The 17,739-nt window shown below is 52.2% G+C and overlaps 1 protein-coding gene across 2 annotated transcripts; it reads left to right on the forward strand.

The window, feature by feature from the left end:
- The first annotated feature begins 1,922 nt into the window (after positions 1-1,922).
- Positions 1,923-15,794, forward strand: ZNF598 (zinc finger protein 598, E3 ubiquitin ligase). 2 transcript variants are annotated; one of them, XM_071444853.1, is made up of 12 exons: positions 1,923-2,171; positions 3,275-3,387; positions 4,582-4,711; positions 5,973-6,184; positions 7,465-7,682; positions 8,863-8,980; positions 9,998-10,182; positions 10,509-10,581; positions 10,955-11,700; positions 12,676-12,811; positions 13,569-13,713; positions 13,825-15,794. In XM_071444853.1, the coding sequence occupies exons 1-12, from the start codon at positions 1,923-1,925 to the stop codon at positions 14,170-14,172; spliced, it is 2,673 nt and encodes an 890-aa protein (XP_071300954.1). In that variant the 3' UTR covers positions 14,173-15,794. The 2 variants fall into 2 exon arrangements, with proteins under 2 accessions (XP_071300954.1, XP_071300955.1); XM_071444854.1 differs by having other exon boundaries at positions 1,950-2,171; positions 10,512-10,581.
- The last annotated feature ends 1,945 nt before the right edge of the window (positions 15,795-17,739 follow it).

The raw sequence follows: 17,739 nt of genomic DNA on the forward strand, positions 1-17,739 counted from the left end.
CTGGAGTGACAGGACAAGGGGGAATGGCTTCCCACTGCCAGAGGGCAGGGATAGATGGGATACCGGGATGGAATTCCTGGCTGTGAGGGTGGTGAAGGGGCTGGGATGGAATTCCCAGAGAAGCTGTGGCTGCCCCTGGATCCCTGGGAGGGTTGGACAGGGCTTAAAACACGCAGGGACAGTGGGAGGTGTCCCTGCCATGGCAGGGGTGGCACTGGGAAGGCTTTGAGGTTCCTCCCAGACCAAAGCATTCCAAGGTTTTATGACTCAGTGGTCCTACGCTGGTCACTTAGCAGGAATCCCTGAAGAAAAAGAGGTGAGAGGCAGCAAACTTTGAAAAACTTCCTGTGTGTTCCTCTGTGCTATCGCCAAACAAGCTTTTATCCTTTTTTTTTAATTTCTTTTTTCCTTTTTCCCCACTTCCAGAGGAACATGGCGGCTGTTGAAGCATTTTTCCCTGCTCCTGGAGCACCCTCTCCTGTCCAAGCAGCAGCAATTCCCATCTGTGAGAAATGCATATTATATGATTGGCTCTTCACAAATATTAAAATTAATACTATATGTGTTATGTTGGAAAGTTAGGTTGTATTAATATTTTCTTAGTAGTGCTGTATTAATCTTTTTAAGTAGTGTGGTAAATACAGTTTTTAGGCTATAGCATAATATTAAAATAGAAACTATGTGATGTAAGATACTTTTTGTAACTAGTACAAGGAATGGATAAGATAATCCAGAAATTCTTCAAAGAGAAAACAGCAACAAGACACCAAGATCTCAAGAAAAGAATGATTGCCTCCTCAGACTTCGAGGAGCCAAGAAAATTGATTTATAAGATGAAGGGGGGAAGTAGACATTAAGCAGAAACACCTTCAGTTTTGAATCATGTATGAGATGTATGAATATGCAACAGGCCATTGCTTTTAAGGGTTAATCCTCTGTTAACGTGGGTCCTTTTTTGCACTTATTTTGCCCAGAAAAGGTACCCGGACTGTCTGTAACTCTTTGTTTTTGTTGTCTCATATTGTCCTAATCCTAATTGTCCAAATTATTATTACTCTAATTATATTAATATTTTTATAACCATAAATAATAAACTATTAAACCTTTAAAATTCTAAAACAAGTGATTGGCGTTTTTCACACCTGGGCTGCCTCCGCACAGGGGGAAGGAACCGTGTGGGACTCAGCCCCTGCAGCACATAAAGGTTTATTCATGTTACACTGAGCTCGTTTGTGTTCCTGCTCTAGCGGATACCAAACCCCAGTGTCTGCAGTGTTCCGAGTACGTTTTTAATGCTTTTATTTCCCCAATCACCTCCGGTTTACTTGGGAAAATGCACGGCTGGGTTATAAAATTTAAAATTAAATCAAGCAGCGGAGCTGGCGATCGGATGAACCCATGGAGGGTCTGCTGGCACCCCAGGGGAAATGTTTGTCGGGGGAAAGTCCCACGTCCATCAGCAGTGGGGCACGGCAGTGGGATCAGGGCCCCTGTGTCCCCATATCCAGAGATACCAGGAGCGGCCCTGGGTTCCTCATGTCCCCACCTGCAGAGATACCCAGAGCGGCCTTGGGTCCCTCATGTCCCCACAGACTGAAGTGCAGAGTCTGAGGTCCCCATGTCCCCACAGCCAGGAAGGACCTAGGGAAGGACCAAACGTGTTCGAGACCGCCGACCACCCCCGGGGTCCTCCTCCCCCTCAGAGCCACCACCGAGCGGGAGCCAGAGCGGCGCAGCTGGGGCCGCTCCGCCCCGGGCATCTCTATGGTCACCGCGCTGCGTCTCTATGGCCGGCCGCTGGAGGACCGCGCGGTGACATCAGTATGGCGGCGCTGTGGCCGTGGGGGGAATCAGTTCCGGCAGCGCGCGGCGCTCTGGGCGGAGCTCTATGGCCGCTGAGCGCTGTGTGAGCGTGCGTCTCTATGGTGGGGCGGCGCTCTAGCCCGCGCTCAGTGGTGCGGGCGGGGCGGCGCGGGGCCGAGGCCGCCATGGCCGCCATGGCCGGCGCGGGGCCGGGCCCGGCGGAGGGGCCGTGTGTGCTGTGCTGCGGGGAGCTGGACGTGGTGGCCCTGGGCCGCTGCGAGCACCCCATCTGCTACCGCTGCTCCGTGCGGATGCGGGCGCTCTGCGGTGTCCGGTACTGCGCCGTGTGCCGGGAGGAGCTGCGGCAGGTGAGGCCGGGCCCGGGGCTGGGGGGGCCGCGGGCGCCGGGCGGGGCAGCTCCCGGGCAGGGCCGCACAGGGAATGGGCCGGGTGGGACCGGCGGGGACGGACCGCCCGGGTTATCCCCCTCTGCCCCGCTCCCAGGGGTGCCGCCGCCGCCTGGGCCAGGGGGAAACAAAACGTGGAGAAAATGGAGTTAGAGCGAATGTTTATGGTGTGAAGTCAGCAGGGCTCGCTCTGGCAGCAGAGAATGGAGCCTTTGCTCCCTGCTCCAGGAGGCAGCAGCTCTTAGGGGGGATCACGGAATCGTAAAATCCTGGAATGGTTTGGAATGCAAGGGACCTTAAAGCCCATCCAGTGCCACCCCTGCCATGGCAGGGACACCTTCCACTGTCCCAGGCTGCTCCAAGCCCTTCCAGCCTGGCCTTGGGCACTTCCAGGGATCCAGGGACAGCCACAGCTTCTCTGGGAGTGTACTTCTAGATTTCTAATGTGGCTTTTGCTGGAAGAACTGAAATTCCTTACTGTATTTCTGTCTCAGCCTGTCTGGGCTGGGGCTGGTCACTCCAGCTGTTCCCGCAGCAATTCCCGGGCTGGCAATGTGTGCTGGAGGTGGGAGCTGCAGTACTCCCAGCTGGGAGCGAGGAGATGCCCTGAGAGGGGTGTGTGGTACAGGTAATTCGGGAGGTGCTGTGTGTTTAGCTCCTTGCTTTCCTAGGAGTTAAGGAAACACGAAACAGTGGTTTCCCTGCCAGCCTTAGCCATTGAGTCACTTGGAAACTCCAGGTCGCCGTGAGATCCCCCAGGAGCCGGGGAGGAGCCGGGGGCAGGGCTCCTGCCAGGCATTGGCTGTGGAAGGGGTTGGGGATATTTACTCTGGGAACAGCTGTGGGAGCAAAACAGACCGGGAGCGTTTCCTAATCCCGTTCAAACTCCAGGGGCCAGGCTGGGCCAATCCCTGGCGGGTTGATAAGGTGTCCCATGGCCCTGCTGGCAGCAGGGGACAGTGCCCAGGGGAGGTGACAGCTGAGGCTGGCACAGGGCTGCGGGCGTGGCCAGCTCCCGGAGGTCGTGCCTGCCTGGAATGCGCATCCCGGTGCTGTTCCCACAGGTGGTGTTCGGGAGGAAGCTGCCATCCTTCTCCTCCATTGCCCTGCAGCAGCTGCAGCATGAGAAGAAATACGACATTTATTTCATGGATGCCGAGGTGTACGCGCTGTACAGGTGAATGTCCCCGGGATGTCCCCAGCACGTGGTGGCGCATGGGACGTGGCAGGAAGTGCTGGGAGGGCGGGGTGCTCTGCTCTCCTGGCATTTGGGCAGCTCTGAGTCACCTGTGCAGGTGTGTTTGGTGAGGTGACAGCCCGGAGCAGGGCACTGAGCGCTCAGCACCTCCTGGGGCTGCAGCGTTGGATTCGCCAGCACAACGTATGAGCTTTGCTCTCTGGATAAAAGTCACTTTTGGCATCTTTAACAGCAGCAAACTTGCTGAAAACCTTCCCATTCCTTGCGTGGCTGCTGTGGAAATTGATAAAGACTTAATTACTGTTGTAATTGTAATTACTGCTGTGCTGAATAAGAACTAACCAAACCAAGGTGTGCCAAGTATCACATGAAGAGTAACATTGTCTTCACACAAAGATCTTAATTCTGAATGGGAGGGGAAAAAGGTGAAGTGAAAAAAACAGCGCAGAATAAAAACCTGGCTTTAGCATCGTGTTCTACAAATATTTTTCATAACAATCCTAATTGGGAGGGTTTGAGATAATGGAAAGAAGAGTGGAAAAGATGCATACAGGCAGTGGGACCTTTTCTTTGGAGAATTGGGCATTATATTCACCCTGATTTGGGCTGAGAACGTAACTATGGGACATTTACAGTTTTGCATGGCTTGATATTTGTGGGAATGAGGGAGTAGGAGTTCTCCCAGTGAGACCAGTGCTCAGCTCTTCCTGGGAGCCATTGTGTGGTGGGATTTTGGGTTTTTTCCCTCCTTTCCTAATACATTTCTTTAATTTCAATTTATCTCTCCCCACCATATTCCTCAGTTTCTGACAGTGGGAAGTGTAGTGGAATTGGATGTGAATGTTGCAGGAATCTCCAGCAGGGGAAGGGTTTGTTTCAGTTTACTCAGTTTTACAGTGAGTTCCTACTGTGGTTCCTTCTCCATGGCTGCTCAACTCTGGTCCAGCAGTTGGAACCTCGGTGTAGTTTGGTTCCATCCTGTTCCTACCATCCAGCAGAATTCTTGGAATAAGCAATTCTTGCAATAAGCAAGTCACAACCCTCCCTACAGATTGCAGGGGCAGCCTTAAAACTGGAGCCTTCTGCCAGGGATGGAACATTTGTGTTTTGCTCAAGGTGTGGGGGTGCTGAGAGGGAGTTGGGTCATTTTTGGGAATCTCTCTCATCCCTCAGGAAGCTGCTGCAGCATGAATGCTCCTTGTGCCCGGATGCAAAGCCCTTCAACACCTTTGCAGATCTGGAGCAGCACATGAGGAAGCAGCACGAGCTCTTCTGCTGCAAACTCTGTGTTAAACACCTAAAGGTGAGCTGGGCCTCTGCTTGGATGTGTGGGAAGGAGGGAGTTTCCCTCCATGACCTCCAGGAGTTCCTGGGAAGATGGGAAGGCAGAACAGCAAGGATTTATTTAAGTTCCCTCTTCCTGCAGTGAGGCCAGTTGCTTTATTTTAAGCCTTTCTTCTTCCATAAACTGATTAATGAAGAGGGCCTGGAGGTTCTCCAGGTTTTAAATTAAACCCCACAGTGGTGGTGCCACAGTTGGTTTGTGCCAGGTGAACTGGAGTTTGCTGCCAAAAGGGATGGGATCCAGGAGTGAGCAGGTTGACCTAAATGAACCCTAATAAGTTTGGGAACTGAGCTGAGTCTCCTGTGGTCTTGGAATTCCTGGAGCTGATTGAAGGGAAGTGGGAAAGGAGGGCAGGACCTCCTTTGGTTTCTGGTGAGGTGCTTCATGCCCAGGGTTCCCTCAGCATTGGGGGAACTTGTTTGCCATTTTCTCTCACAAACAATATTAAAACTGTTGCTCTTTAATTTCAAAGTACTGTAGAGATTTTTATTTCAAAGAAAAAAGTCCCATCTTACTCATACCCACTGAAAAGAAATTTCTAAATTTGTGGAAGCTGCAGTCCATCAGTCTTGGCAAAGCCAAACAAACCTTTTCCCAGAGCAATTTCCCAGTCCTTATCTAGGCCAGAAATAAATGATATTCTGTTCTCAAGGCTGGGCTGATCTTTTTGGCATCTCCAGAACCCTTCCTACCAAAACAGCTCACAAGGTAGTGGGGACAGAGGCTGGCTTGTGATACAGGGGTTGTTTACTGAAGTGGATCCTCTGTGTGCAGCTATTTGGGGTGGTTACTGTGAGAGGAAAGTAAAACTGCTCCCTTGGGGTTTCTAAATTTGAGAATGCAAAATACTGGTTGTTGATAAATACATAGTTAGGCTTTTTCCACTCCAGGGATTATAATTTAAACTCATTACAGCACAAAAAGATTCCAAAGGGAAAAAAGGGAATTAAATTCATTCCCAGTGTTCAGAGAAATGCAAGTTAGATTTAATTTGAATCCATGAGTTGAATTTTACTTCCTGTCCACCAAAAATTTTGGGTGTTGGTGGTCAAACTGCATCTTTTTGAAATCTTCCACCCCTACAGATGGAGAAGCTGGACACAGCCTGGCTTGTTCTGTTTGGTTCTGTGTCCATAGGAAACAGTACAAATCTATGAATGCAAATCTATGAATGCAAATCTCCAAATCCCAATGTATTCACACAATCCCTGCCCTCCAGATCTTCACCTATGAGAGGAAATGGTATTCCAGGAAGGACCTGGCCCGGCACCGGATCCATGGGGACCCTGATGACACCTCCCACCGGGGCCACCCCCTCTGCAAGTTCTGCGACGAGCGCTACCTGGACAACGACGAGCTGCTCAAACACCTGCGCAGGGACCACTACTTCTGCCACTTCTGTGACTCTGAGGGGGCTCAGGAGTACTACAGGCAAGCAAACATTACTGATTTGAGTCCTTTTTCCAGCTTAAATTCCCTTTTTCTAGCTTAAATTTTGAAGTAAAATTCCTCGGGTGTGCTTTGAATTTAAGGGTAAGTAGTGTTTGAAAGCGGAGTGGAGGAGTGGCAGCAGGTTAGCTGCAATTCCTTAAATAAATAGCCAAAATATTCACTTTGGGTCTAGTTTATGCTTTAAAATTTTCTTTAATAAGTAAGGTAATTTTGCAGCAATTGTCTGGTGTGTTCCCTCTAATGAGGGACAGGACAAGAGGAAGTGTGTGGTGTGTTCCCTCTAGTGGGGGACAAGACAAGAGGAATGAACTGCCACAGAAGCGTTCTTAAGTTGCACCAGGGGAGGTTTAGATTGGATATTGGGAAAAATTCCTTCATGGAAAAGGTTGTCTGGCACTGGAAGAGGTTAGCCAGGGAAATGGTGGAGTCTTCATCCCTGGAAATGTTTAAAACCATGTGGATGTGGCACTTGGGGACATGACTTAGTGGTGAACATGGTGGTGGTAGCAGCTGATGGTCTTAAAGGTCTTTTCCAACCTTAATTCTCTGATTCCTTGATCCTGCTGCTCCAAGGTTTGTGTGCAAGGGGAATAGAGGTAACTTTTTTGTCGTCTGCACAGCTGGATGTGCTGAGCATCTGTGGGTTTGGTTTAACACCTGGATCATGTGTTGGCTGTACAGAAACAGGATCAGCTGGAAAACATCCCTGGGATAATGACAAATGAACCACTAGGGCTTGTCCTCACCTCCCCTTGATGCCTTGAGAGGCTGCCTGGAAGAGAGGCTGGGCAGAGTTAAGGAATAAAGCAGGGATTTATTAAAAGGCCTCAAAGGATTCACCTTGGGCAGTACAAGGGCCTGGCCAGGGCTACACCCAAGATGGACAATGGGTCAGGAGTTTTCACACTTTGCTAAGTTTTGGTCCATTTCCATATTGGGTTCATTGTCCAGTTCCAGCTCAGGTGATGCAGTCCCACCCTCCCAGACTGCTCTCCTCCATTCCCTGTTGTTTGCACTTTTTGGGCCTGGAGCTGCAGTGGTGTCCTTGGTTCTGGGGCTGGAAAAGGAAAAGGATTGTTCTGTGTGACTGAGCTGTGAGGAGAACTGCTGACACTTTGTATGGAGTTCAGAGTCATGGACCAATGCAGGGAATCCCCAAGAACCTGGGAAGTGGGAGAGCTCAAACTGAAGGCGTGACCCTTGTAGGAGTGTCTGTGTCAGAGAGTGGGGAGGCTCAGCTCTGTGTTTTCCCTCTGCAGTGACTACGAATACCTGCGGGAGCACTTCAGGGAGAAGCACTTCCTGTGCGAGGAGGGCCGCTGCAGCTCGGAGCAGTTCACGCACGCCTTCCGCACCGAGATCGACTACAAGGCCCACAAGAGCGCCTGCCACAGCAAGAGCCGCGCCGAGGCGCGCCAGAACCGCCACATCGACCTGCAGTTCACCTACGCGCCCCGGCACCCGCGCAGGACCGACGGTCAGCGGGGCTGCGGGGCAGGGACGGGCACCTGCCGGGCTGCGGGGCAGGGACGGGCACCTGCCGGGGCTGCGGGGCAGGGACGGGCACCTGCCGGGGCTGCGGGGCAGGGACGGGCACCTGCCGGGGCTGCGGGGCAGGGACGGGCACCTGCCGGGGCTGCGGGGCAGGGACGGGCACCTGCCGGGGCTGCGGGGCAGGGACGGGCACCTGCCGGGGCTGCGGGGCAGGGACGGGCACCTGCCGGGGCTGCGGGGCAGGGACGGGCACCTGCCGGGGCTGCGGGGCAGGGACGGGCACCTGCCGGGGCTGCGGGGCAGGGACGGGCACCTGCCGGGGCTGCGGGGCAGGGATGGGCACCTGCCGGGGCTGCGGGGCAGGGATGGGCACCTGCCGGGGCTGCGGGGCAGGGATGGGACCTGGCGGGGTGGGCAGGCACCGCCGCGGCTGCTCCGGCCCTGGAAGTGCCCTGGACAGGGCTTGGAGCAGCCTGGCCTGGTGGAAGGTGTCCTCGCTCTCTGGAGCAAGGTGTTCTTTAAGGTCCTCTAGAGCAAGGTGTTCTTTAAGGTCCTCCCACCAACCAAACCAATCGATGGGTCTTAGTCTCTAAGAACGCCTGGTGAATATTTCATAGGCGTGAAGATTCTTCCCAAAAAAGGTAGACAAGCCCTGGAACAGCACCAAGAGCTTGTAGAGTTTGAGAAGGCCTCTACAACCTGAGGGGTTGTAGAGTTTGAGAAGGCCTCTCCAGCCTGAGGGGTTGTAGAGTTTGAGAAGGCCTCTCCAGCCTGAGGGGTTGCAGAGGTTGAGAAGGCCTCTCCAACCTGAGAGTTGCAGAGGTTGAGAAGGCCTCTCCAACCTGAGAGTTGCAGAGGTTGAGGATAACCAGAACTTGCCCAGACAAAGCCCTCTGATGTAGTTTTAGAGCTGGCCTTGCTTTGAGTAAAGGGCTGGAGCAGGTGATGTCCAGGCATCCCTTCCTGCCTAAATTGTTGTAGGATTTTTTCCCTGTGCGTGAGTTTAATGAGGTCAGGTAATTTTAGGAGAACTGCTGACTTGGTCATCGGAAAGAAATTAAGATAATTTATTTGTACCAGTATGTTTTTACATTTTTCAGGCACAGTGTGATGCCCACACTAGAGAAATAACTGAGAGTGATCATCCTTCCCCTCTGTTTTAGGTGTTGTAGGTGGAGATGACTACGAGGAGGTTGACAGGTTCAACAGGCAAGGGAGGGCGAGCAGGTTGAGCAGCCGAGGGAGCCAGCAGAACAGGAGAGGCAGCTGGAGGTACAAGAGGTGAGTAGCAGAACCTTCTGTGGAGTTTTACTCCCAATTACTCTTGGCTTTTACTTGCCAATTCACAATATTTTGGTGGATTAGGAGGAAGGAAGTGATACAACATTTGGAAGCCTCCGTGGTGAGTCCTTAGCTGACAGCTTCCAGTCCAAGCCTCTGTCCTGGCTACATGCTTGGTCATCATGGAATTATTTTGTGTGAGGTTTCGGCTCAGGAAGCAAACAATGCAACCCTCAACTTTTGGGTTAAATAAACTCAGAACCCTGAGTTAATTCCAGCAGCTGTTTTCATGCAAACTTCTCTAAACAGGATTTTCTGAAGTAGGTGACAAGTCTGTGCAGGTCTATTGGAGTTTTTGGTCTGGGTAGTCATGAAATTCCTGTTCTAAGGACCATGCTTTTCATTGAACTAACAGATCTCTGTGTGGCCAGACTGAGTGCTTTGGAAAAGGAAGAGGGTTAAGCATTGAAATGAAACTTTGCATTTCTATATCTCTTCATCCACACCAGACCTGAGTGCTTTTTACATCCTGCACATCTTATTTTGTTCTTTTTCTGGCTGGACGGGCAGTTGGTTCATTACTGGTGATTCCACAGGGGGGAAAAAAGTCCATCCCAAAGCACTCCTCTGTTGGTGTCACATGTGGACCGTGCATGTGTTGAGAGTTCATGCCCAGCCATGTCTCCAAGAGTTCCTGTGGCCTCCAAGAATGATTCCATACATTTGGAAATGAATGGGAGAGACAGGTGCCCCCTGCATCCCTGGTACTGTCACTCCCAGTTCAGCCCAGTTTCTTCTGGCCTGGATTGTTATTCCCACACATGGAACTTGGAAATCCAGGGGGAAGTGTTGCCTGGCTGGGGTGGATTGGAGCGGTGGGGCTGGTTTGGGCTTCTCAGCAGGTGGCAGCACAAGATCAGGGATGTCACCAGAGCTGGCACCACAGAGGTGACACTGAACGAGGCAGTGCTCCGAGATCCTTGCTGTTTGACCAAAGGAGTCTGCCCTGTCCTGCAGGGAAGAAGAAGACAGGGATGTTGCAGCAGCAGTCAGGGCATCTATGGCAGCCAAACGGCAGGAAGAGAAGAAGAGGGTGGAGGACAAAGAGGAAGGCAGCAGCAGCAGGGGGAGAAAGGAGGATTTGAGGGATCCCGACGGGCTCGGCTCCAAACGTGTGCCAAAGTCTTCAAATGATGTTACAGGTGAGTGTTGGACAGGTCCTGCAGCTGCAGGGCATCTCAGTGTCTGGAAGGTTCCCTCAGAAAGTTCTGCCTTACCCATGTTTTACTCATTTAAAGTATCATGAATTTCCTGAATGCCACAACATGATGGGCAGCACAGTTAATTGAAGGAAATAGTGATGCATGGATTTAAATTGTTCTCCTGGAATGTCAGTTAATGACATCATCAGCTGCTGAAAATAGGCCTTGGTAGTGCTGCAGTCATGGCCATTGATAGCCCCTGCTCTGGAATGAATGGGTTTGGGTTGAAAACAATGTCTTTGCTCTCTCTGTCCCTGTTCCAAAAGAAGCAGCTGCTAACGGAGTGCTGAGCCAGGAGGACTTTCCAGCAATCGGCTCTGCAGCAGGACCTCTCCAAGGGTGAGTCTGCAGGGCTGCAGCAGGGAAAAAGCACGTTTAGAAGCTGATTGATGTGTTCTGCATTTCTGGGGAAAATAATTTTCCAGATCGTTTGATCCCTCCAAGGTTTCCCCTGCCCTGTCCCCTCCTGCCTGGAGCTGTTTCACCAGCATGAGCAGCCTCAGGCATTGCTTCAGCTCCTGGCTTGATCTTAGAATCATGGAATAGAATCATGGAATATCCTCAGCTGGAAGGGACCCACGAGGATCATCCGGTCCAACTCCTGTTGTGTCACTCTAAGTGACAGTCTGAGGAGGAGTGGAGAGCTGTGGGTTTGTGCTGTCCCTTGGGGTTCTGCTGCCTCAGTAACTCCAATCCTCTCCCTTCCCCACAGCTCTGCCCAGCCAGCACTGGTTAAGCTTAAAGAAGAAGATTTCCCAAGCTTGTCCTCCTCTGCAGCTCCCACCATCTCATCAGGGATGTCTCTGATGTACACAGCCACTGCCAGGAAAGCAGCCTTCCAGGAGGAGGATTTCCCAGCCCTGGTGTCCAAAGTGAAGCCCACCAATAGGACAGTAACTCACATCACATCTGCATGGAACAATGGTTCCAGTAAAAACGTAGTCAAAGCCATGTGCAGCCCCTGTGTCAACCAGCCAGCCAAAAAACCATCCTTGAACACCTCCAAAGGAAATAAGAAGAGCAATAAACTCTGTGAATCAGACGACGAGGACGGCAGTGGTGGCCTGACCACCCAGGAGATCCGGAACACCCCGACCATGTTCGATGTCTCCTCCTTGCTGGCAGCTTCTACCTCACAAACTTTTACAAAAGTGGGCAAGAAAAAGAAGATGGGGCTTGAGAAGCAGAGCCCATCATCCCCACGCCCACCCCAGGAGCCACCATTGCCCAGGCCAGGCACAGAGAAGCCCCCGGAGGCAGAGCAGCCCTGCAGGGCCTTCCCTGCTGCTCACGGCCCCCTCGTCAACGGGCACACGGAGAAACCATCAGCTGGCTGTGCTGCACCCAAAGAGCCCCCCGGCCTTAAAAAGCCCCCAGTGACTAACAAATGCCCTTTACCTCAGGAAGACTTCCCAGCTCTTGGGAGCTCAGGATCAGCCAGGATGCCCCCGCCACCAGGTAAGCAGGGAATTAAGCTCAGAATTGTGGAGTGGTTTGGGTGGGAGGGATCTTAAAGATCATCTCATTCCACTCCCTGCTGTGGGCTGGGGCACTTCACACTAGACCAGCTTGTTCCAGGCTGGCCTTGGACACTTCCAGGGATGGGGAAGCACTGCTGAGCGTGGCCAGCTTTGCTTGGGGAGAGCCCAGAGAACACGTGGATGTGTTGTGTCAACTCCTGGCTCTCGTGTGGTTCTGCCACCAGCTGCCAGGTTGGGCTCTGGAGGTGGAGGCAGCCTGGGTGCCACAGGGGGGCTGGAATGTCCTCTGGGACTCACCTCTGCCCCACAGCTGGAGGTGTTTGCTCGCTGGGGCTGGTTCATGAGCTGGTTTTTCCCTGTCCCCAAGGCTGACACATCCATGTGTGGTGCTCCAAGATCTGCCTTGGAAGCTGCTGCAGGCAAAGGGAATCTGGCTGTGTCCTGTCCCTGCTGGCACTTGTCACTTCACTTCCTCCTGTGCTGGCAGAGGTTTCCTGCCGTGCTTTAAGCCATGACCTCGTGAAGGCAGGGAGACAGGAACAGACGTGAGCTGGAGTGGTTTTCATGGCAGTGGGGTCGCATTGGGAGGCGCCGGCACCGCTCTTTGTGCGGCTCCTGCTGGGAGAGGCCAGGCTGGGCCTGCTGCCTCCTCCTGTGGTTTGTGTTCACTTCAATAATGCAAAAGTGTTTTTCATTGTGACTTGGAGTGGGCTTTCAAAATTATTTTCCATTGAGAAAGTAAATGAATAATTAAAGCACTTTCTCTGTAGAGGAACATCAGCCACTCTCAAGTGCTTCTTGAAGATTTTTTTTTTTAGGTTTTCTCCAATATAGTGATGTCTGCACTGCAAACTCTTCTTGGTGCTTCTGCAGAGCGTGTCAGGCACTGGTGTGGGTTTTAGCCAGGGGTCTGTGGGTGCTCTAATTCCTGCCCCTTCCCTGCTTCCCTCAGGCTTTAACTCCGTGGTGCTGTTGAAGAACCCTCCTCCGCCTCCGGGCCTGTCGGTGCCTGTCAGCAAACCCCCCCCGGGCTTCGCTGTCATCCCATCCTCCACCATCTCTGAACCCGTCACTACAGCTCTGAAGGAGTGAGTCAAGGGCCTGCCAGGGGCTCTGGGACACCTCACACCTCCCTCGTGTCACAGAGGCTTCAAACAGCACACAGGGAGCGACTCTAAGGGATCAGCCAGGGAAGGTTCCCGTTGGGAAGTCCCAGGGTGCCGTGGGTTGGATTCAGGAGAATTGCATAAAACAGCCCTGTGTAGTTACAAGTCTGAGGAACTGCAAACCTGTGCAATGTTTTGGCTGCTCAGACCTTGGTCTATCCTAGATTTATTTGGGAATCTGCAGCTCCAACATATTCCTGTACTTCCCATTGGTTCTGTGGGAGTCCCAGCAGGAAGGTGCTGAGACTTGTTCTCCTGGTGACCTTCACTGCTCTGCTCTTTCCAGGAGCTGCTCTCTGGTTCCTTCTGGAACAGAAAGAGGAGTTTTTGGGAAAAGGGGAGGGAAAACTTTGTGTCAGTTTCGTACAGAACCTGCATTATCTCTTGGTTTATTCACAGTCTTTGCTCGGGTCTTTTGGGTGCACCCAGCTCACAGAGCAGCATGTCAGGACCACATTTAAACTTGCATTTTAAACATTCTGTTTGTGTAAAGCTGGAATCTGATATGGAAATCCCATATTTTATTATCCTGACAAGACAGCTGTGTGCTGCTTTTGTGTAGCTGGGTGGAGGAAGGACGTGCAGCTGTAAACCAGAACAGCCTTGTCATTTATATCCCAGGACATCTTTGTGTGACACAAACCAGTGTCAGGGTCACTTCTGGTCTTTTCCAACGCAGGCCAAAATCCTGTCACGGATCATACTTGATACCTGAGAACTTCCAGCAGAGGAACATCCAGCTCATACAATCCATTAAAGAATTTCTTCAGAGCGACGAGTCCAAGTTCAATAAATTTAAAACTCATTCTGGGCAGTTCAGGCAGGTGAGTGGCTTCCCAAAGCCTCCCTTTCAGGGAGGCCTGAATTCCAGTAGGATTTTTTAATAGATAAATACTCATTTTCCTCTGATTCTTGCCCTTCCCTGTCCCCTGCAGGGGCTGATCTCTGCAGCTCAGTATTACAAAAGCTGCCGGGAACTGCTGGGGGAAAACTTCAAGAAGATTTTCAAGGAGTTGTTGGTGTTGCTGCCAGACACAGCCAAGCAGCAGGAACTGCTCTCTGCTCACAACGACTTCCGGATCAAGGAGAAGCAAAGCTCCAACAAACCCAAAAAGAACAAAAAGAACGTTTGGCAGACGGACTCCCCCGCCGACCTCGACTGCTACATCTGCCCCACGTGCAGGCAGGTGCTGACCCAGCAGGACGTGGTGACCCACAAAGCTTTGCATCTGGAGGATGAGGAGTTCCCCTCGCTGCAGGCAATCAGCAGGATCATCAGTTAGCTCTGCCCAGGGCCAGCACCCGGGCTCTGGCTGTGGCTGTGCACTTTGGAACGAGCTTTGGCAGTAGCTGGGGGCTGGTGCCCTTGAGGCAGAGAGGAGCAGGTGACTTGGGAAGCCCTCCTGGGCAAAGGGGTCAGGGGAATGAGCCAGAGCTCGTCCCCACCCTCTGTCTGAGCTCCCACATCTGGGCTAGGGTTAGGCTGAGCTGCAGGGGGGGCAGGCAGGGCTCCTTCCTCCTGGAACATGCCATAGCTGGGAATCCTTGTGGATCTGCAGAATGACAGGGGACTCAATAGGGGGAATAAGCTTCTGGTGTGGGGGTTTCTTTCTGGTTTGGGGGTGGGGGAAGTTTATGGATCGCTGAAATGAATGGAGGTGGCTTCCCTTAAAACATTCTGATTTTTTTTGTGCTATTTCAGTGAAGATCACGCTGGTCAGGGGTAAAAGGTGACAGAGAGTGCTGCTCCCTGGGCTGTGTGACCAGGAGAGCTGCACACACTGGGCTGCAGAGTTTCCCTTTCTGCAGAGTCAATTCTGCTGCTTGAAGAATTGGGCCGATCTGTGCAAGATTTGAAGTTGCCTCTGACTTTTTCTGTAAAGTTCTTTCAAGAAGCTGATTTTGTAGCCCTGCATGTACAGTAACAGCATTAAGGCTTTACTCTCCGTAAAGCACATGGGAATTTTATTTAATGACTGCCATGTTTCTAATTTCTTGGATGTATTACTGGTGGGAGCTCCCAACAGCATCCTGGGACATTAAATGCTGCTGATTACTGACCATGTTTTCTGCAGTGCCTTTAAGTGCATTTATCTGTTTACAGTAGTCTGACACCTGCACCTCCCTCGGTACCACCGGGCTGGCTTTGCTCCTGTTCCTTGGCACCCCCAAATTCCACCCCAGAGGAAGAGGGGGATCTCTTCCTCCTCTCCAGTGACTCCTCCAGCAGCAGCTCTGAGCTGATGGAGTGCCAGGAGTCCCCCCTGGCTGTAGCTCAGTGTCTGATTCTCTCCCATCTCCAGATTTAGTTATTTCTAACATGTAGGAACAAAGCTGCCATTAATTTATGTAATTTGTAGTGATGAAACACAGCTTTTCTAGCATCATCATTTCTATGGAATTGAGCTCAGAGTATTACCCAAGAGCTACTTCTGCCTACAGCCACCCTTCCTTGCCTTACATGTGTTATTTTTGCTTGCTCTCAGGCTGCAAAGTGCTTTGGGTTTCTTTTCTTGAATATTTAAGACTGCACCCACCTGTGCACATTGGGTTTGGCCCAGAAGGGGCTGGGGAGGGTGATTTGGGTGCACATGAGCCCCTGGCAGTCCCTGTTCCTGTCTCAGGATCCCGGAGCTGATCCTGGCCCCTGCAGGGGCTGGGTGCTGCCACCACTTCCAGTCAGCAGCTGTCCCCATGTGGTTTGTGAAGTTCAGGGAGTGAAATGTCTTCCCTGCAGGAGCATCTCGTCTTCCCTTGGGTTTCAGTTCCTTCTCCATCAGCAGCTCTGAGTTCCCTGGGAGGTGCTGCTGGGAGTTCCCTCGAGCTGCTGCATCTCTGGGGCCTGATGTTGCAGTTTCCTTGTTCCTTGTGCTCACCTGATTCAATAAAGTTATTACCAAATCTTTTTTTTTATTTTTTTCTATTCATTTTTAGCTCTTTATTGAAAATAAGTTGCAGTTGGTTACACAGACACCGAAAATACAGAATCACAGATTGTTCTCTCAAAAGATATTTTTATATATATAATATATACAAAATTGTAAACATTTTAAACTTATTTCCATACACAGTCCACTTTATACTACACTGCACAGAGGTTAGTGACAACTGCAACTCCTGGAAGCGTCTGCTTGGACAGAGGTATTGGCAAAGAAACTGAACTCCCCAGCCCTCAGGTGGGAGCTGTTGGAGATTAAAACTCTGAAAGGAGCTGAGGTTTGAATGTGTATTGCAACAAAATCCAGGCAGCTGAACTGGGGCTTCAAGTTGAGGCAGTGAGGGCTGAGCCTCACTGAGGGGGAGAGGGGCTTGAGACAGACACGGGGATAAAATGGAATTGAGGACAGGACCAGAGGGAACCAGAGCCACTCCTTGGGCACAGCACGGGCTGGCAGGGCTCTGAAACACACAGCAGTGGATTCATTGAGAGGAATTCCCACTGCATGGAACAACGATGGCATTTGCTAAGGAACGGGGAGGGCAGCAGGCAGAGCCAGGAGCCAGCGCTGTGGTGCCACTGGAGGGGAGCTCCAGGACAGCCCTGGCAGGGACTGATGGGCAGGAGAACAGCACTGCTGGGCTGTCACTCCTCGTTTTGGCAGGAACTGGGGGGAATCTCATCCCAAGAGCAGGGAGATCCCAAATGCTGTCCTGTAAATGCTGACCCTGCTCTCAGGGTCTGCTCCAGCCCCTGGCACAGAGCAGGTAATGCAGGGGGTGAATGTTTTTTTACTGAACATCACTAAAGCAAAGCTCCCACCTTTGCTAGGAACATCTTGAAATGTTGGCAAAAATTCCAAATCTTTTAATATGCTTGAATTGCACAGTGCATGGTGGGGTTACCTCAGTGCTGAGGAACTGTGGTGCTGCGACAGAGCCTCCTGGAGCAAGAGGATGGATGGGGCAGAATGCAGCTCCAGGAAAGACAGAATGCTGGAATTCTGCTCTTTACACCCAAATTCAGAGCGAACACTGTGCAGAGGCTTTTGGGCTGGGCTGAGCACAGCTGAGCCCTCTGTGAGCTCGAGGTGCTGCTGACCTCTGGGAAGAACAGAGGGCTCTAAACAGCTTTGGGAGGATGGCAGAGCCCTGGCACGCTCAGGACAATCCTGGCATGCTTTTGGGACAATTCTGGGACAGCCCTGGCACCCTCCTCAGATGTGGTCTGGGTGGTTACAAGGGGATGAGTGCTGCTGTAGCACAGCTGGCAGAAAAAGAGGAGAAAAGAGGAAAACTGATGTTCCAAATCCCTGAACCCCCAGCATCCCAGGGCTACTGCAGCCACGGCTCTGGTTCTCCATCCACAGCCCCTTTGGGGTGTGTTTGGTGGCAGCCCCCCCTGCACACCCCAACAGGCACAGCCAGGGCACGGTGACACTGTGGGGACACTGTGGGGACACTGGGGGGGCCCCCAAAGGGTTTGGGGCAGGATTCCAGGCACGGGTGTCACCCCCTGAGCCTGGGGAGCTGCACCCCCAGACGGGCTGTGTGAGGCAGGCTGAGGTGGGTGAAGGCTCTCACCACAGCCAGGGACTCTAGGGCTGTCCCATCCTGCCTGGTGACATGGCCTTGGCATGGCCACATGGGACACCAGCCCAGTGCCATTCCCTGGAAAAACGCTCCAGCTGTGGCTCCTGCCTGTCCCAGTGCCAGCCCAGCAGGGGTGACACCTCTGCCCTGCCTGGCACGGGCACTTGGGGTGCAGAGGAGCAGGAGCCTGTTGAGTGCTGAGGCTGCACAGGTTATTTATTCCCATCTCGGGTTTAACCAGGGAGCAGGTCATTTATTCCCAGCCCTGGTTTAATCCAGGAGCATCTCCTGTGCTGCCAGGAAGCCCCCCAGGCCCCCAG

This window comes from Agelaius tricolor, unplaced genomic scaffold (genome assembly GCF_023055355.1).
Source record: "Agelaius tricolor isolate 1412-34295 unplaced genomic scaffold, bAgeTri1.0.p SCAF_19, whole genome shotgun sequence".
Lineage (NCBI taxonomy): Eukaryota > Metazoa > Chordata > Aves > Passeriformes > Icteridae > Agelaius > Agelaius tricolor.